Source organism: Toxorhynchites rutilus, chromosome 3, assembly GCF_029784135.1.
Source record: "Toxorhynchites rutilus septentrionalis strain SRP chromosome 3, ASM2978413v1, whole genome shotgun sequence".
Classification (NCBI taxonomy): Eukaryota; Metazoa; Arthropoda; class Insecta; order Diptera; family Culicidae; genus Toxorhynchites; species Toxorhynchites rutilus.
The window spans coordinates 153,790,142-153,811,685 of record NC_073746.1 but is presented as its reverse complement, the minus strand read 5'-3'; the positions used below and the strand labels follow the sequence as shown (position 1 = coordinate 153,811,685).

At 38.9% G+C, this 21,544-nt stretch overlaps 1 protein-coding gene across 2 annotated transcripts in view; it reads right to left on the bottom strand.

Moving 5' to 3' along the window:
- Positions 1-3,099: 3,099 nt before the first annotated feature.
- Positions 3,100-21,544, bottom strand: part of LOC129774401 (inactive dipeptidyl peptidase 10) — a 502,809-nt gene continuing 484,364 nt past the window's right edge. For both annotated transcript variants that reach the window (XM_055778134.1, XM_055778135.1), the window contains one exon: positions 3,100-16,152. In XM_055778134.1, coding sequence (XP_055634109.1) covers positions 16,102-16,152 — 51 coding nt within the window. In that variant the 3' untranslated portion in view covers positions 3,100-16,101. The remainder of the gene's footprint in view (positions 16,153-21,544) is intronic.

The following is a 21,544-nucleotide window of genomic DNA, read 5'->3' as shown; positions in this document are numbered from 1 at the left end:
AAGTGAATACCGTTCTAGACTTTTGTATGTGATTTGGTTTCGCTTGCCAGTAGCAAAACTTTCTCCACTAAGGATGACAGATGCGCTTATCTCGAGCATGTATTGTTCTGCGAGCACAATAATGAATCATCAAACAATTATCTTCAAATGATTCTACAATAAAAAAACATTTCAGGGTCGCCCTGAAACCGGTAGAATGGTTATTTTAAAATTTTCGTAGCATTATAAAATAATATCCGCAGTTATGAACAAGCGACTTGAATTAAACCACAGCGTAGTTCTACGTCAACAATGCGGTCGTGTCTTGAACACAACCTCCTATATTTTTTTTTTTGTAAATTATTTGGCCAATTAGGTAGAGAAACAGTATATTGAATATCAAGAAACTGCATCAAAGTTTTGGGAAACATGAGTTTCCAAAGATATAATTGAAGTTCTTCTTAACATGTCCGTTTTACCCCCACCTCCCCTACTTACTTAATCGCGATTTACGTGTCAACAGAAGCGTTCTATTTCGATCTTTTGTTTGTATTTGTGTCACAATCCACTGATTGCCATCATTCGTTTAGGGTGGCTCTACTTGAAACGCGTAAGAATCTGCTTTTTTCTAAAAATGTGATTCATTAAAAATAAATTATCGTTTTTCCGTGATGTTTCCAGGAATTGAATCTTCTTTTGCTTTTACCACAGTTGAACGATCTTGACTTCGCTGAAACATAACTAGTAAAAGTTAATGATAGCATCCTGCTATGCAAGTTTTGCAGTTGTAACATGCTTTCCAGAATGAAAGAAATAATTTCCTATTTTCTTCAACATTTCTATTTTCTTCAACATTATTCGTTTAAGGTTGGGAAAAATCGATTCGAAAGCGACAGCTGTAAGTGAGATTCATTGAGTTGAGTTTTCGGTGGATGTATCAGACAAGGAAAAAGGTAAAAATAACGCATTTTCTACCGTAATTCGCATCAGATTCACCTAAGCCAAAATTGTTTACCTTTCGACGGGACAGTGTGCTCCTTTTTCGACCCTCGACCCGGTGATATTCTCATGAGAGAGACAATTTGTGTGCCAGGTGAATTTATCAAATGTCTCCACACGGCGAAAGAGTGGTCAAAAAAGAATACAAACGAAATTGAAATTTTATAATCAATGCATGGATGCTGTGATTGCAATCAATACTGCTTGCTATACGGTCGAAATTTGTTTTATTGAACTCATTGAACCACTTTTCATAATGTGAATGATATTTTTACAGTGTAAATAACGCGACGCTTCGTTTTTTGTTGTTGATGATAATTTCATTTTTCGCCTATAGAGCGATAATTTTATGATCATTTTTTTTTGGTAGTTTATCTTCGAGATTCATTCATACAGTATTTTGATTGAATTGTCTTGTATCTACAATATCATTGTTGTTCTGGATTTTACTGAGCCTCATTGTTGGAGTCTTACATCCGACACCTCGACTTTCCTTTGTGATCAAGTGAGGAAGGTCACTCTGCTTAGAATTTTCTACACTTGGGATCAAGTTTTTGAAACTTTTCGATATTGATTGGACTTAAATGATAGTTTTTCTTCTCTTACTATTCTAGAAATTGAAACTTTTTTTGCTGCAAACAGTTTTTATCGATCGTATTCCTATTTAATGTATTTTATTCATCTGAGTAATTACTACACACTTAGTAAATGTTCATCTAGTTTAAAGTGAAGGCATTAACAGTATATTGTAAGTATTTCATTCTTCAAATTCTATTTATTGCTAGGTAACGTTTTCTCAGCTAAAGATGAAAATTCTGTCTTTGTCATTCATTCATAAAACCTGTTTTTTCCTAACCTAATCGCCGCTGCCAGTAGAAAGAGTTTGCGAGGGTGCGTTTCCATTGGGGGTGAGCTTTTCGCTGCGCTCAGAGCCTACATTGGTAACGCACCCTAAGAATCACCATACGGTATGTTGGAGTGATTTTCCTCTCATTTTGGGCATCACGTCCGTATAGTCTTTTTATTCGTTTTAGAATAATTCTGTTTTATGTCCCCCACTCTGTTGGGGACCCAACAGAGGAGCAGGGACTTTTATTACTTCCTTCTGTCTCACGCGAATTTTCTTTATTTAGTATGAAAGTTGATGACGGTGTATTTTATCTTGGCTCTACTCATAGTTGTAACAGTTTAGAAAATATTGTCAATCAAGATGTAAATAGACGTCGTACGCTCTTGCTGACAGCTTTAATGAACTCCCACTCCGATAGGGGTGAGCCGTTTTTTACTACTCTCTCTTGGTTCACGCTAGGGGTGGTAAAGATGAACAGTGTAACAAAGTATAGTAGTTATCTCTTGGTTTCTAACGTAAATCACAGTAACATTCAACCGAAGAATCACAGATAGGAAATAATTAGTTTTATTTTTGATATTCTCGGTATTAAATTGCCCCGCAATGAGGTACCCATTCGGGCTCTAGAAACATCACTAGAGAATTTTCAACGTGGTTTGTATTAACAGCTGCCACTCGCAGCAATCACTAATTTAAACTTATGCAACGGCACAAGTTGTCTGCTAGTCTACAAACACATAAGGTACGCTAAGTACGACACAACATCAACGACGACATCTAGAGAACCGATACTTCCTAACCATGACCTAGAATTTGTTTTGGACCCCTTAATTTAGTTATTCTACTAATCGTAACTCGTAACTCTATTTTTTGCAGCTATTCAATGAAACTCTGTAACGTTTTTGTCGGTTGTGAGAGAAATTCTTTTATTGAGTGACAAAGATTGCAAGAGATCAAATTTGACGCTTCAAGTCATCTGTTTGCTCTAAGTCACATTTCACTCTAATTGGTTTTAGTTCAGCTGTTCATGTTTTTTACACACTTACTGTACAGTTCAACGTTACTCTCGTTGAATTCAAAAAGGTTTTGTATTCTACAGTTATAATTATTGCGACGTTTGTTAGTTTTCTGAATGTTGTTGGCTTCGATAATGATATGAGAGATCGGGAGGCGTATATTTACATTTCAATCTTTGGATATGGGACAAAGGGGGCTTATTTCGTGTGGTTTCGCGCTTGAACGACGATGATTTTTTTAAGTAGATGATCCCTGTCCGGATAATGATGTATGATGCAAATCGATAACGGAACTAATGTTTGCACACATGTAGATATGTTCGGATAATCGATACCTGTTTTTGGTCAATGCGACAATAATGCGATCCAGATAGGCAATTTGATGATTCCCAAGGGTGTGTTTTCAAATTTTTCAAACATTTGCGCAGCTGAAAACCAACATTCTAAAATTAATTGAATATCGAAGTTCTGAACATGGATGTGTTCTATTTTCTTCTTTTCGTGATTGCTGCGAACAGGTCTCCTTGAGATGTACATATATTAAAGGGACCTCCATACATTTCGAGTGTCGTAATAGTTCTCACGTTGTTCAATATGGCATTCACATTGATCGGTACGAGTCTAATTCTGTTCCCAGTCTAGCTCCAAGAAATCGAACGCGTCGTAGGTTGCGGATAGCGAACGGACTCTCGATGTGGAGGCTAGGTGCGAATATATTGAATAAACGTCCCTTAACAAGAAGTCTAGGAACTAGTTAGACTAGGAAATTGCCTAGTGAGCCGAAAAATATTCCCTTCAAAAATCCTAGCGAAGTGAGTTAACGCCGCTATAAGCGTTATAGCTCAAAACCGCGATGCGTCCGTGTTCTAGGAGGAGCGGCGCAAATAGCGTCTGTTCTCTATAGAGTCCATGAAACGCGGTGTTCATTGTTCAGCCACTCTTATGAGAGCAGATTCTCTTTTGCGAGTAGACGACACATGCGGCGGTTCCCTAACAGAGACATCAAATCAAGCTGCCTGGGGGAAATCGGCATTGCAAATACATGAAAGTAGGGGGAGCTTTTGTTCCCACCGAAATGTGTTCCCTAACAGAGACATCAAAACCAAGATGCCCGGGGGAAATCGGCATTGCAAATATATGAAAGTAGGGGGATCTTTTGTTCCTACCGATATGTGTTCCCTAACAGAGACATCTAAACCAAGCTACCTAGGGGAAATCGACATTGCAATTATATATGCAAGTCGGGGGCATTTTTATATTGCAAGTAAGGTGAGTGATACGATTAATTCTAGCAAATAAAATTTAAATTTGGAACTTTTATGTTGGTTGCTTCGTGAAATTTGATATCAATGACCGATCACGCATTGTAAAACTTCTAGCACAAGTGTAAGTGCAAAATTGTATACGGTAGCAATTGTGTTAAAAATGACTTGATATATATTTGTTTCAATTTTCATAAATAAAAACCAAGGTGTGTTCCCGCTCGGAAACGGGTCGTTAGGTTTAAGCTGTCTGTGTTGTTGTGTTCATTTTCACATAGGGAAAGTCTATACGGCGAGAAAAATTGGAAAAGTGAAAAAGTGATTTCTCATATGCTTTACATATAGTATTAGGTGTTGTTAGTTCAATTAAAATCCGTATTGGGTTGAATAAACACTCAGAAAATAAAAATTATAAAAGAAAATTACAAATTAAATATGTTTCCATTTCAAATATGTTTTCTCTACATTAAAGTAACATGTTTTTACTGATGAGTAAAATCGATAATTGTGTTCGGTATTGGTAATTATCTCATATTACATTGGGGAATTTTTTTGGTTATTTCATCCATACATAACACAGGAGGCATCTCGTTTAGGGTCACAGAGGATGGTTTTCATCATATCTCATTCCACTTCGACACCTTTTATCTGATACGCACCATTCAACGACTGTTTAGCATCCTTCTGCCATCATCACTCGGTAAATACTGGTGGAGTGAACAAACAACCGAAAAACACGGCCCTTTTCAGAGACATAATGATTTAAACGAAGTAATTCTTCACAAATATCCAAACTCAACAGATAGCCTAACGCAATCCTACGTCAACAATGCGGTCGTGTCTCGGACACAACCCTCTTGTGACTTTTTTTCCATGCTTGGACAGGAGCCTTCTGGATCAGTTTGCCTGCTGGCCACGCTTCGTTGCGCTGCAGGAGCTTTGTCGAAAAGGAAGCGTTCTACGCGTAGCTAGAAGATAGTTACGACAGCTATCCTCGTAGAGATCGGAAGGAAAGATATGGACCCCAATCCGTGATCGAACAGGATAGTCCGCAAACCAAGACGAACCAATGGAACCCCTATGGAGAACACCTGAGCAACGAACGGTGTTTTCATCGACGGACGTTTTTCCTAAGACAACATCAAAGCATCTACCAAGGTGTGGGTATCGATACGGACCATTACTCAGTATGCATGTACTGAAAACTGTCGACTGTGCCTCAGATGCGATTGAGCCTAATCCCGCGGCTCAATATCAAGCAGCAATGGAACTTTTGAGCTGCAGAGAACAACGCGTAGCGACTCGAAGTGACGGTACCCACAACAGAAGAGTAAGGTGCATCACCATCTCCAGCAGAGAATCTGAATGATGAAGCAATCAGTGAATGATGAGTCAATCTGCAGAAATGGAGCTGAACTATGTGCGCCTACGGAAAATTCCGTCCTCCATGGAATCCAGCGGGAGAGCAACAAAGTCGTTGGCATGGACGGACTACCGGACGAGCTTTACAAACATGGGAGAGGAAAACTCTTCTGGTAGGGAGAAAAACTAATGAACGGGCGGATGGAGGGAATCGTCTGGCCCATCTACAAAAAGGGCCACAATTTGGAATGCTACAACTTTCGGTATATTAGGCTTATCTACATCGCCTACCGAATACTCTTTCAAACCCTGTCTTGACATCTATCATTGGTAACCAGGAGGTTCATGATCTAATACCTTCATGGGAGCCCGTGCTACGACGCATGTTCGTTAAAACGAGAAATACCATGTCACTTAACATAATGTAAGTTTACACTTGTGTCGACTTGTATAATGGAAATTTACACGTTTAATACGGTGCATTTGATCACGTTGGTACTTGAATAACCTTATTATGTAAAAATGCTAAAACTTCGAGGAAAACATAGGATATAAACGAGTCTAAACGAACTGCCAAATACGAACGTATGGGTGACAGAAAAAACGCACCAGAAAAGAACTGCGACAGAAACAACTGCACAGAAAAATTGTTATGTCACAAGAAGGCTAGAAATATTGTGGCGCGGAGAAGCATCATGGGTATAAATTCCTTACAGAAAAAAAATGTAATTTCTATTGTAAATTATTTTTTTCGATATTAATTTTCGAAATTTATTCTAAGGTTAATGTAATGGGGCGAAGACCCCATTTAACGAGAATAACCGAAACGACCGCCGACCCGCCGTCGGAAGCGGCGGTCTCTTGCATGAAAACCTGTGTTCCACTGATTACCCAGTCAGTTTGAAAATTAAGATACGATCCTTTAACAAGATCCGATCGAGCTCAAGATTTGGTCGACCAAACCTTTACGCATTTTTTTATGCATCTTAAGCTATTAACCCTTAGCGAACGTATGCCGCCATACTCGCGGCATTGCAAACATTAAAAAAAAAATCGAATGCCGCCATATATGCGGCATTCCGTTATATTTCAGGAATTCTGTTAGGTTATGCCTTTTTTTATGCATGCTACGTGATCTGGAGCATTCCTTTCCGAGCAATACATAATTTTGTATACGGTCAATAAAGTTTGTTATCGTCATTTTCGGAGCACTATCTCGTAGAAGAAAGAGAAACGGAGTCATGCGTAGGGGAAAAGGGGGGAATTTGGACCACCTAAACAAATCGCCTAATATTTCCAAACCAATACGGTCTAAATAAAAAATGTTACATACCAATACGGTCTAAATAAACATACGTATGTTTATGTAAAGTGTTTTGGGATAATGTTACAATCAGTAACAATGTTTTGGGATCGATACCAGGTGTCTTAGCCAGATTCCAGACCAGAAAAGTTGGATTGACACCATCTCGAATTTCGCATGAATCTTTTCACTGTTGGTCGAGCATTTTCAAGCACTTTTGATGCTTGGTCAAAGAAAATCTATTCTCGATGGCCTGCGTTGCTCTTTCAAGCTCTTCCTTCTTCCAACGTTGTCTGTCCATCCTCTTCTTGTAATTCAGCGGCATCTGGAATCAATTAGATCAAAGAAAAGTCTCAAACCTGTAGGAACAATTCACCCCACAGAAACGTGTCCATGTCACACCACAAAACACGCAAAAATTAAAATGCAATTAATTTCATTTATTGTTATCAAACTTACAGTTTCGCTAAATGAAATTGTTTCTCTTCTGTAGGTGAACAGAACTGTACTGCACAATACACGAAAAGTTTGTTTAATCAGCGGGAAAAACCATAAAACCACGATCGGAAAACTCACATTTTTTGACGCTCAAAGTACTTGATGTATTTATGCTACCGTTTCCCTATACTTGTGAAGTTTTACCAAAGTTTTTTCACTTTAGGTACATACGGTTCAACAATAGAAGGAAATGACATTATAGAAAATCCAAGTTGAGTCGTAATTTTTGAGATAAAGGGGTGGTCTAAATCACCCCATATGACCAAATCACCCCGTGTTACCCTACATGCGTAGAACCCAATAAAGCGATATTAATTATGCACCTTTTCTCTCTCTCTGGAAATAAAGCACATAATTTCTTTAAAATCCGTCGACCAACTGGTCATCGTTCTAGAAAAATTCGCTCGTTCGTTAAAGGTTAACATCTTTCCTCATTTTCTACTCGCAAGTGTCGAATGATGACGTTTGTAATGCTTTATGTATCATTCATCGCTTTGTACTTGTCTGTGCCGCGGTGATCCACGGTATCGAGAAAAAGAGATGATGTGTATGGTTCATAATTGAGCGATCTATATAAAAGGATCGATCTTGTCGAATCGATTTTCCAAACGACGTAAGGATCGATTTACTGAATAAATCGATACCAAAGACGATATATGCTATTTTTTATGTTTTTTATTACTCTGAATACTTCTCACTTTCCTTTGAGATCTCCCCTTCTCCTTCCAAAGGTCCATCCTATAGGGGAAATTAGTCCTAACGTGACCGGTGATCTTGAACCTACCCGCCTTTGTATCTCAGGAAAGGTATTTTCTGCTTAATTTTCAGTAGTTCTTTTGTTCTTTTAGATTGTGAAACATTGCGAAACAAGGCAATTTTAATTGCTTATATTATGTTCATCAAAATAAGTTATATAAATTGAATCTATCTGTTACCTGTAATACACGGTATGCCGTTATTTGGGAAAAGTCTGAGTGGTTCTAAACCGACCTCCAGTTTTTACATCGTGATTGTTCAACACGTTCACTCTGGCGCTTGCCATCAAGGGCTAGCACAATCCTGGTTCATCGAGTGGCGCTCACTACAGGGAGAACGCATTTGATTTTGCCATCAGAAACTTTTGATAAACTCTTTGTATGCGTCTGTGTGCATTTGCGCGTACCTGTGCAAGGGCGTTTTTGTTTGGTTGTTGAAGATGACTTTGACGTTGACTTTGATCGTTGACAGTTGACGTTTGCGTGTGCAATTCTTTGTGCACTTTTTTTGTTTGACTCCACACGCGTCGCTATAGCGCTAAGTTCTTCCCACTCTAACTTTATCTCCCTCTCGCTTGAATCCTATCTGCTCGCTGTCAAACTTGATTCTCTTTTTTCATTCTTCTTCGCGTACCGATGGCTAGCGCTTTCATTCACGATCGTGTTGTGGAATTTTATGCCATTTCCGGTCTTTTAGACCCGTTTTAAACGAACCGGAAATTACCATCCCAGATTTTAAAATTACATCGGAATATTCGACTTCCGCTGGGAAGATACCTGCTACCAACACCCAAATCGTATGGGGTTTCCATATTTTTTGTCATTCAATACTATTATCAGCAAACCGGAAGTAGAAACAAGAATCTATTCTAAATTCAGGAATCTACGTTCTTCTATTGTTGACAAAACATAGAAAAAAGTTCATTTGTATGTTTTGAAACGGAACTGAAAATACAACATTCATGCTCAACAATTCGAAACAGTAGAAAGACAGGTGCTGACTCGTCACAAATGTATTTGACAGACAACAAGCCAACCTATCTATAAAATATTCTCCAACTAACGATTCTCGTAGCAAATCTTCTCAATTTCACAAAAACACAGTTTAATTTTGTTTCATACATGAAAACGTAAAAAAAAAAGTTTTTGTTGAGTCAAAATATTACCACGTCACGCTGGAATGAATCGTATACTTTGCGTAACGTGACAACAACTTCTTGAGACAGTTGATACTCCTCTATTTGTGGACCGATCTCAACCAAATTTTGTGGGTTGTTAACCCTCATTGTTTGCTCAGAGAAACTCAATTGGAAACACCCAATAGAACTTAGGTTACTCTGATAAACTAAAAAAAATGGGTGGGTTATATCTATGATAATAACCGCAGGGTTGACGTGGAACTACCTTAGCTTGGCAATCATTTATTTGTATTGATTTATTTTTTGATTGAATGTAACAACTTCCGAATTCAATTGAATTCAATATATTTGCTTTGTGAGTAAAAAGATTGTATAATTCCATGTGAGGTCAATTAATGCTTTTGGATAGATTATGTTCTTCGTTACAAGTAAATTTAATGACAGTCTTTTAACATTTGGTATTACATACTTCTTGGTTTAGAAGTCTGTAATAGGTAAACACATTTCAGCCGGAATGCCCCCGAATTGCGTGTATTTTCAATGACAATTTCCCCACGCTCCTTGGATTTGCAGTCTGTGTTAGAGAAACATATTTCAGTCGGAAGAAAAATACACCCGACCTGCATGAATTTGCAAAGCCAATTTCCCCAGACACCTTGGTTCTGAAGTTTGTGTTGGGGAAACACATTTCAGCCGGAACAAAAATGCCCCCGACTTGCATGTATTTGCAATACCAATTTCCCCACGCTCCATGGATTTGAGGTCTGTGTTAGGGAAATACATTTCAGTGGGAATAAAAATGCTCCCGACTTGCATGTATTTGCAGAGCGGATTCCCCCAGGCACATTGATTTAGAAGTCCGTGTTAGGGAAATACAACTCGGTTGTAACAAAAATACCCCCTACTTGCAGGTATATTTGCTAAGCGGATTCCCACAAGTACATTGATTTCGAAGTCTGTGTTCGCGAAACCGTAAATCGGGCCAATCAAAACTAAGCAGTTAGGGCGTTTAGATAACGCATGATATTTCACAGTTATTCAATTGTTTATCTAATGAAAAATGACATTTTATTATTGCGATAGAAGCGTAGAAATATTCCGTATCAATTGATGCAAACATCTTTCCGATCCAGTAAGAAATGTTCGAGTTATAAGCATTTGGAATCTTTCATTTTTTCCTGCATGTTCTGTGTTTAGCTTTTCATTTTACCCCCCATATATTCCGGTTAGACGTAGTCCCACGTCAAAAAATGCTCTATTTTTGTGACGTGACAACGCTTCAAAATACCTGTTTTTCAAATCTTTGTTTCTCACAAATTACAAAATAAAACATTGATCTACCCGCGACTCTACAAACAAGTATTTAATTGTCCATTCAATGGTATATAGACATTGAAGTTTGGCTAAGCAAGTGCAGATATATCTCAAGCATCATAAAAAAATGAAAACCTGAAATATTTTAAATATAATTATGTAGGTTTTTCAAACTCGTCCCTCTCAAAGGTTGGTTTAAAGAATTATTGATAAAACTAGTGTTTATTCAAATAATGTTTTCACTTTTCTCCTGAAACTAGATTTGAAATTTGGTTCTTTGGTGCATAACCTCATGGAATGGGTCTATAGTAGCCTTGAAGGTTGAAAACGGGTTTCTAATAAATCTCGTGAAAATCGAGAAAAACTCTAGTTTTTCAAAGCGCAATACAGTGAGTGCCAAGCAACAACAAATCTGAAATGCGAGCCGACATCCTTCGTGTCCTACATTAGGGATCTGAAAAAAAACGGATTCCTGATAAAATGTCGTATGCCCGTACAAACGCAGGTGTGGAGGCGATCTGGCGTAGTGGTAACATCCATGCCTCTCACGCTAAAGGTCACGAGTTCAATTCTCACTCCCGACATTCTTCCAAAAATGGAAGTAAAAGTGACGAACCAGCCGAATGAGTTGAAAGTCACTATAATACAGATAATAAAAAAAAAAAAAAAATACAAACGCAGGCGTGCCAGCAAGCTCTGTCGAGTTATTTGAAGATTTCTTCAGCAGCGTGCACCATAATATTTCGTCATTCGGCGTACGTCTCCCACCGTTGACAATAACTGAAAACGATGTTGCTACGGTCTTAAGAAAATTTGATACTACGAAAGATGCAGATCGTCACCCTCCGTCATTCAAAATATCCGCATAGCCCTTAAGACTACCCCTTAAGACTATGCGGATATTTTGAAGACCCTGTTCAGCCATATTTACAGCCACTCACCTTTCCTGAAATATGGAAGAAGATAACTCCGATTCACAAGTCCGGTAGCGCTAAAGCAATTGAAAACCGTCGAGGGGTTTTGATATTAAGCTGCGTTGCCAATGCGAGCCGACATTCTTGTGATCCTACATGAGGAATCTGGAAAAATGTTTCGATGCATGGATTTACATGGATTCGTAAAGAAGATATCTATTGTTTATAACACGTCGAGATACACAAGCGTCCTGTCAAATGCCTTCGACAAAATACCTCATGAACTAACTATTGCGGAAGCCGATCCATGACTGGATTATCGAGTGGCTCAGATCCTACTTAATCGATCGGAAAGCTCTCGTTAAGGTTTGGAGTACCCGTTCCCGTACATATTGTATTTCATCCGGAGTACCGCCGGGTAGCGTTCTCGGTCCGCTGTGATTGTTCTGTTCATAACTAATCTCGCCTTTTAACTGAAATCTGGTAAGCAATTATATGCTGTATACCTGACAATAAGCATCTACGGCTCTAGAATGCTGTGTTCTAGAAGACGACGTGGATGGTTACTTGGGTTGAATTAAAGTTTTACATTTCATGTGAGTTGTTTAGTTGTTTTTTTTTGTAGAGGTTGAAAGGTGAAACTTGAAAGTTCTTCCGCCTCTTATTTAAATAAGAATGATTTACAACAATGTATTAGTACAGTAATCATTCGATAACTGAACCTGGTTTAACTGGACTGTTTTTCAACTGGGCGAAGTAGAATTTCGAAAACAATTGACGCCATTTTCAATTTGAAGATTTGCTGTGAGGGGCATTCAAATATAATTTGAGATGTTATAAAAGTTCACATAATTTTCGCATGACAAAAACATTGATTAACTTACAGAAAAATAATTTCCCCACATTTTATATCACACACTCTGTCCAACTTCTATAAGACCAGGTGATGATCTTGCTGCTTTGTGTCATTGTAAACAAACAATGCCTCAATTTATTTTCTAGTTTGTAGGTATTGGTGACTACCATAAACTGCATGATTTTCATATGTGTGTGTGCAAGCGCTGAGCGTAAACGATTTATTTTTGTATTTTTCAATTGTCAAGTTTCTATAAGACCAGTTGCATTTCCCGTTGTTTTAGTTGTTTTGATCAATCAGATCTGGAAAATGCCGAAGGGAAAAATGCTCACGAAGAGAGAAGAAAGACAAATAGATGCATTTCACCAAGAAAATGATGGTATCAGAGAAATTTCTCGTCGGATTGAACGATCCCATCAAGTAGTGCTCAATTATTTGGCGAATTCTCAAGGATACGGTAAGAAGGAGAGAACTCCACGTAATAGAAACTCTCTGACCGGGCTAAGCGGGAAATAGTTAGAACAGCTTCAAATACCTCAAAATCACTTATGCAAATAAAGCAATATGTGAAATTAAATGTTTCTCGGATGACAATTCGTCAAGTTTCGGTAAAAAGCCCTCACATAAAGAGGGCTTAAAAGGTTAAAGCTCCTTCTCTAACACCATCTCACATCGGAAGATGTCTGAGTTTTGCCAAAGCTCACATGAACCGACTGTGGGACATGGTATGTTGTGATAAAGAATGTTTCCAAAAGAATACATTTTGCTATATACCATAACGAAAAGTTCTTCAATGTATAGGTTATCTTCACTGACGAAAAAAGTTCCAGGATTATCCACCTGATGGTTCCAACGGGTTTACGGAAGAAGGAACAGTATTTTTCAACCAGGAATTTCGGTGGAGCCTCGTGCATGGTTTAGGCGGGATTCGGTGCAACCGGAAAGCTCAAGATAGCTTTCACATCATTCAAGGACTACATACATGTTCTGGGATCCTCTCTCCTACCGTTTTTGCGTGGATATCGTCACAAAAACATCACATTCCAGCAAAACAATGCTACTATTCATTCCAGCGAGGAAACTAAGCAATGGATTAAGGTCCAAAAACTTATTTTTTTGGTCTGGCCGGCTCGCTCTTCACTCTTGAATCCTGTTGAAAATCTTAGGGGAATCCTTTTACGCAGAATCTACACTGAGGGAAAGCGGTACACCACGATCGAAGAGCTCAAGGTCGCAATTTTGGAAACATGGAAAAATATCGAGAAATCCGTTCAGCAGGATTGGGTAAATAGTATTCCAACACTAATTTTCAAGGTTATTAGCCGAGATGGCTAAAATTAGCCGATCGTTTTGAATTTTTCATTGATAACACTTAAATAAATCATTTACGCTCAGCGCTTGCACACACACATATGAAAATCATGCAGTTTATGGTAATCACCAATACCAATACGTCACCAATACCTACAAACTAGAAAATAAATTGAGGCATTGTTTGTTTACAATGACACAAAGCAGCAAGATCATCACCTGGTCTTATAGAAGTTGGACAGAGTGTGTGATATAAAATGTGGGGAAATTATTTTTCTGTAAGTTAATCAATGTTTTTGTCATGCGAAAATTATGTGAACTTTTATAACATCTAAAATTATATTTGAATGCCCCTCACAGCAAATCTTCAAATTGAAAATGGCGTCAATGAATTTTGAAATGGTCTTATAGAGACTGGACAGCTGAACTTATCATATTTAAGCATAATAAATAAACAAACAACTCTTTTGAACGAAATTAACGTTAAATATACTTTATTCTAAGCATTCAACAATGCATGAATGTATCTTGTTGAAATTCTAACTGTTTGTGTTGCAACGGAATAAATCAGGGTGGTCTTATAGAAGTTGGACAGAGTGAACCTGTTGTCGCACTTAATGCAATACTTGCAGTGGAAACCTATTGCTTATCCAATTTCACGATCAACGCAAATCAAATAATTCATTGAAGTTCCCCTCGATTTTATTTGACGTTTCATATGCCGGTCTAGTTAAAAAGCGAATGTCGATAACTGGACTTCGTTTCTGGTTGTTTGTTTACTGAAAAAGCCAGGATTGGGGAAGCTTCGTTCAAATAATTGAAAATCCAATCTAATAGCTACGTTCATTCTTGATCAATTTAGATAATATTAATAGGTATTATAATTCGTTTTAGAGACATATTTACTCCATCCTCGTACAATGTTCATTACGATGAATTGATAAGTGAACGCAGTGTGGATGCAATGTTATGGAAAAGCATTGTAGTTCAATGTGAGTCCCAGGGTGAGAGTCCCTATCCTTTTTTGCAGACTTTCCCTGTCCTCAATAGTGACAATGTAGCCGATAGAGAACAGATTAATCGTTACGATAAACTATATCGAAGTATTTCAACGCACCGTGGGTTGGATGGGTCACACTTATATGTTAGAGCTTACAGAGTAGAAAGAATATTGTCTTAGTTCGCCTTTTTCTTCGCTTTCATCTAGTAGATCCATATCTTTAATCGCTTGAACTCAGTTCGAGTTTCTTTTTTGATTCACTTCGATAAATTAACATGCTTTTCATCGTTCTCCGTCTCGGGACGAATTGCTTGTGACTGAGATCGTTCCGGGTCTGGTGTCGCTTACATTATTAAATTAAGTATATCGCTATTGATTTTTACTTTCGGATGATAACAGTGGGGCGAGCATGAAAAAGGGGGCGCTGCTATCGATATGCTATTCTAATGCTCTCGGTTCCATTGTTTCCACTTTGGCCCACTTTTGCTTGGCTCTGTGCATAATAATCTATATCACATTGCTATTTACAGTAAAAAGCAAAACATGGGGAGTGTTTTTAAGATAAAGAGTTTCGAGGAATGGAATGAAAGGATAGGATTGTGCCTTCTTCAACCGATATTACATTAATTAGGAATCGTTCCAAATACTATGAGTGACGAATGATTTGATTTCAAATAGCATTCAGTCGCTGGTGTTTGACGGAGTTTGAATCGGTGTGTAGTGCTCCCCGTAATCCGGCTTGGAAATCAATCTCCATCTAGTGGATAATTAATGTACGTAAAGTGAAACTTGCGCGAATTTCTGTGACTATCGCACAAATACCATAATCATTCCATACACAACTGCACGCCTGATATATTTTTTGAATCTCGCATTCCTACATTCAACCACCGTCAAGCACACAACTGCGCCGTTATGCTAATTAATTAATCTATACAATTTAAATTGAACAAATTCTCCGGGCGAATGTCGGATCCCGGATCCTTCTCGGCGGATAATTACATGCAATGAGCATCGGCGGACAATTTGACTCCGGCCGGCGCTCATCCTATTTGAAATTGTCACAACCATGTTTTGTTCTTGATTTTCCTTTCGTTGGCATGCTGCTTACTAATTAGCTTAAATTTAATTGAAAGCTCTCTTTTACTTTCGGTAACACTACGCGACTGGTTTTGATTGGATCAAATCGGCTACAAGTTTACATCTAAAGTTTTCCTACTGAATGTTTCGCTGATGTTTGGCCTTATTTCTCCAGATAAGGCCTGTTGCTACTGCTGTTGCTGCTGTTGTTGTTGCTACTTTATGAGTGACGAGTGTTCTGTCATTGAAGAACACTGGAAAAACACTACCGCACGGCTCCAATTATCTACGACTGCTGTGGAGCGTGGTCTCGATAAGATCGGGTGAGACAGTGGGATATATAGAGCTAGTGGAGCCGTGCCTTAACTGGATGTTGTTAGTCACTACGCGATGGAAATGTAGGAAGAAACTTTTACATGAAACTTGACGCAGAGTCAGTGGTACCAAAGTAATCGAGCAAATATTAATCGCTCGAACCCCCGTTGCCAAGACCTGCTTTCACATCCTGGGGCACCTGTGGAGAGGGAAAGAGACAACGTGAAACATGGTTATAATTCTGGTTTCCATGAAAAACATAGAATGGTATTTGATTTTCAATTGTTAATCGCGATTGATGAACAAGTTTAATTTATAAATTTTTATACAGGGTGTTTTTAGAAGCATATAACTTTAAATTGAAATGGAAAACTAGACGTTGGTTATATACGTGGTATAACCGCAAGGTAGACGTAGAACTATTGTTGGCTTAGTAATCATTTGTTTGAAGTTGCTTTTGAGTCAATTCACAATGAATGAATATCCCTTCTTTTAGAACTTACTGCCGCCACAGATGATTTTTTATTTGTTCTACCACCACCATTGTATGTCTTTGACAAAATCAACAACGCTTGTTTGTGATTTAATCGTACACAACCATTCAGTACCGAATGGTATGAAAACCTACGATGTACTGAACCCATAAGAGCCTCTCCAAATCTACTCATTTTTTTTCTTAACGTTGAATTAACCACTTAACATAAAATAAACTAAAATGATCCTCCTTCCTCTTTCCATAGCTAACGATTCCATACTGAATTCCTCATTGTACCAGCGCAAATTATACAAGGCGGTTTTCAGACATGCTAAAATCTATATCTATAAAATTGCTATGGAATATCTATAAAATTGCTATATTTATAAAATTGCTGTGGAAAATCTATATCTATAAAATTGCGATCGACATGAAAATTGGTATGTAGGGGTTTTGGGGCCGGGGAAGGTTCCTATGATAGTTCGAGACCCCTCCCCCTCTCTAAAGGGGGGCTCCCATACAAATGAAAAACACAAATTTTTGCATAACTCGAGAATTAATCAAGTAAATGAAACCAAATTTGGCATGTGGAGGTTCTAGGGTGCAATAAATGTTTCTATGGTGGTTAGACACTCCATCTCCCTCTCTAAGGGGGGCTGCCATACAAATGAAATATAAATTTCTGCATAACTCGAGAATAAATCAAGCAAATGAAACCAAATTTGACATGTGGAGGTAGTAGTGTACAATAAATGTTTTTACGGTGGTAAGACACTCCTCCCTCTCTCAAAGGGGAGGGGGGGAGGCGTTTTGGTTCTGTCCATCTGATGTCTGCGCTAACGAAATTGGTCTTCGGTCAAAAGTGGAAATGGATTTAATGTGATAAAACGCACTCCTATATCGTCTATCGATCGCCGAATGTGTTGATGAGAGCAAAATTTGAGCAAGGAATTGTCGATTTTGGGCTGTCTTCATTCTATCATATTTTCTGTATAAAACATTTATTCCATGTAACGGAGAAACATGTTATTTGCAAGTGGATGAAAAATCTTGAACGAGAATTGTGTCTAAAAATAATCTGATATTATAATGACGAGTTTTTGTAGAATTACTAGGAATTTTATAGTAAAAGGTAATTTTAAAGGGTAGATTAGAAGATCAATCAATGAACAGTTCTGCGATTGGACCCATGAACTTGCGCTTAATAAGAAAACGTTGATGTGATGACGAAAAATAAATTTTGGGCGGGACGAAGTTTGCCGGGTCAGCAAGTATTCTCAATCCCAATTCGCGATCAAACATTCCGTTTTGTCCGCATTGTCTATAGCCAAGGGTAAAATATTCAGTCTCGATAGAATAGCCGCTTTGTCCATAATTATTAGGCTTCATTCAGACCGGTAACAAAATAGAAACGGGATTGGTCAGGGAAAGCACAGAGTTTCGGCTGGCAGCGCGAACAAGTTCCAACCACTGCATTACCATAACTTAGTGGATTCTAGAATCTGTTGTTGTGTTATAACACTTTTCTTTTATCTGCTTCCAACGCATTATCTGTTTTTTCTTCTTTCTTTCTTAACAGATTTCAATATCTCATTCTATGAATTTTATGTCGATTGCTTGAAACTGACAACTTTCTTCTACGTGTATGGGCTACGTGATTCAAATGGCTGAATGATGTTCACAATCGAATTTGAAAGTCTATCAAAAGGAAAACTATATATCTTTTTCATAACTTTGGAAAATATAGTATGCAACGCCGCTTTTCCTCGTTTTCGCTCTACCCACGTTATACACGAGTTTTTGGATACCAGTAGATATATAAATATGATCATTTTAATAACTCCTATCATGATTAAAACGGAGAAAAGGTTCTAATTGAATATAGCTGTAAATATTACATTCTGGTAAATGTTACTTTCGAGAAAATATTACATTCGGGTGAATGTCGTATTCGGATATATGTTGCATTCGGGTATTTGTTACATTCGAGTAAATGTTGCATTCGGCCAAGCGTCGCATTCGGGTAGATGTTCCAATCGGGCACCTGTCGTATTCGGGTATTTGTTACATTTGTTACATTGCGGTATTCGTTAAAATTTTATATTGGCACTGTTCCTTCTATTAAACAGGGCAATTTCTTCGAAACGGTGAAATATTCTCAACCAACCAAAAGATTTTCTCGCTTGAAATACTTCCGAACAAATGGTCGATTGTATTTTTGGTAAAGCTGCTCATGTGGCAACCGCACTTTCAAAGAAACGTAGAACGGTCGATTCTGAGTGTTACACAACGACTAATCGTTGTTCACCATAATGTTAACCGATGAAAACACTTAACATTTAATGGTACACCCGCCGTAGGTCCAGATCGCTAAATCACCCACATCTCAATATCAAATGTCTTTAAGGCAATATATCTCCCACTACGTCATGCAGCGCAACCGAGAAAGTCATTCGAAACCAGAGTCATAAACTAGGCCAAGGGTCCGATGATTATTTATAATTGCGTAGCCCGACGCGCACATAACAATAACTTCTTTTGTTTTCCGCTCCGGCTCATCGTTAGCTCTGCTGGCAAGAATAAAATAACAAACATACAGTCAATCGCAAAATTGAGTGTACACGTGCTACTTGACGACACTTTCCATTTATTTGGTACAAAATATTTTCCAGGCATTAATTCTTTTGATGCCTATTAATTACTCACAAATTCAACTAGCTATACGCGCAATAAAATTCCGCAAAAAGTTTTTTGGCTAATTATTTAACCCTGAAAGATGAAAACATCTCAATTTGAAGCATTGGAAAATTGAGTAACGGGCGTTCAATAAAAAAATGAGAATGATTCAGTACCTTTCTGTAAAAAAGTAAAGAGCGTAATTTTTTTCTCACCGAGAGAATTGTTCTCTGGGCTCCCTAGAAACGGGTTGCACGTTTCTTTTCGCTCGGGTGCTGTCAGTTCGATCAAAGATGGCGTCGAAACACTCCGCGAGCGCGTTATACGGTTCTTCGAAACGCATAAAAGTCAAGAAAAAAAGCTTACAGTAGACCACTGTCGGGACGAAATTGTGCCATGCAGCACTGTTTACCGGATCCTGGCAGCTGGAAAAAGCTGTTCGACAACAAGGACGAATTTGCGTGATGCCGGCCGATAATTTCGCTGCTCTCATTCCTACACCCACAGAATCATCAAGGAGGGCATCGTCTATCGGAAGAAGGCTAGGTCCCCAGATTATACAGACGAGCAGAAGGCGACCGTGAAATCTCAGTGCCGGTGCATGACGAAGAATTATCGCGGGAAGTCACTCGTGCTGGACGACGAGAGTTGTTTTCCGCTGTCAATGTCCTACATTTGTTTATTTGTTTATTTGTTTAGATATAACATTCATCTGACAAAATCGTCTTGATGAACAAAAATTAGTATAATAGTCGAACAAAAACATAACATTAAAACATAACATTAAACACATCGGGATTCTCAATTCGGTTTCGGTGAAGCGTAGTGATGATTCTCCAAAGTCATAAAACTGCTCTACGGATGAAAAGGTTCTGATCATTTCCGTCACCGGCTCATGTTGACCATACGATGAACGATGTGCAAGCGGTAGCAGCAAAAACGAGGATCGTAGAATTCTACTGGGAGCGCGAAAGTTCATCTTCTCGAGCAAGTTAGGCGCATCGATTTCACCACAAAGAAGTTTGGCAACGAAGGTGGCTTGTTGAATACGCCTACGACGCTCAAGAGTATTCAAGTTCAGTAAGCGACATCTAGCTGTATATGACGGCAGGTTCCGCGGGTCACGCCACGGCAGATTCCTAAGCGCTCTACGGATGAACCATTTTTGAATCCGTTCAATCCTGACGATCCACATGTGTTGATACGGGCTCCATACTACAAGAATCGGCCGAACAAGCGAGCAGAAGAGAGATTTCAGGCAGTAGGGATCAGTAAAGTCCCTAGAGATTCTCGAAATAAACCCAAGCTGACGATTGGCCTTGGATATCAATGCAGATCGGTGTGCGTCGAAAGTGAGCTTAGGGTCGAGAGTTACGCCCAAGTCATTGACCTGACTGACTCTCTCCAAGATAATATCATCGATCGTGTAGTCGAATATAGTTGGTTGTCTTTTTCGATGGAAACTCATGATGACACATTTATTTATACTGATAGTTAGTTTGTTCAGGCGACACCAACTCACAAACTGGTCGAGCAGGCTCTTTAACCGTCGGCAATCCTCGAGGGTTTCGATGGCTAGATAGATTTTCAAGTCGTCTGCATATATCGACACACAGTCACATGCTAGAATAAGCGACACATCGTTATAGAAGATCGCGAACAGCAGTGGTCCAAGATTGCTGCCTTGCGGAACACCCGAAGAAACAGCAAACGGAGATGAAGTGTGAGACAGGAGCTTGACACGGAGCGTTCTTCCAGACAGGTATGATCTCAGCCAGTTGATGAATTCGTCGGAAGCACCAAGACGGGATAGTTTTCTCAGTAGGATGCGATGGTCAATTCGATCGAAAGCGGCTTTTATGTCGGTGTAGATAGCATCAACTTGAGCGCGTTCCTCTAGACGGTTGATACAAAACGACGAAAACTCGAGGAGATTGGTGCTAACCGAGCGTCCTGGCATAAAGCCATGTTGTACTGGTGAGATATAACGCTTAACTTTGAAAAAGACAGCATCGTTCACGATCAACTCAAAAAGCTTGGAGGCGGCAGATAAACTGGTTATGCCACGATAGTTAGCCACGTTACACTTATCACCTTTCTTAAACACGGGAAACATAAAGGAATGCTTCCACACATCTGGAAAAACCCCTTGACTCAGCGAAGCTGTGTAAATACGGGAGAGCGGTAAAGCCAAAGATGTAGCACAGCGGCAAAAAACTATAGCTGGAACGCCATCTGGGCCAGGAACTGTTGAACGTTTCAATTTTTTTACGCCCTTCTCAACCATCTGTGGGGTAACGACGAATGGTCCCAAGTCTATTAAACTCTCTGGAATGTTAGCTGCAGCTCTCTCGGCTTCTGACGGGGTGGCTGCCTCAGCGACAAACACCGATGCAAAGTATTTTGAAAATAAATCGCACATTTCAGAAACGGAGGACGA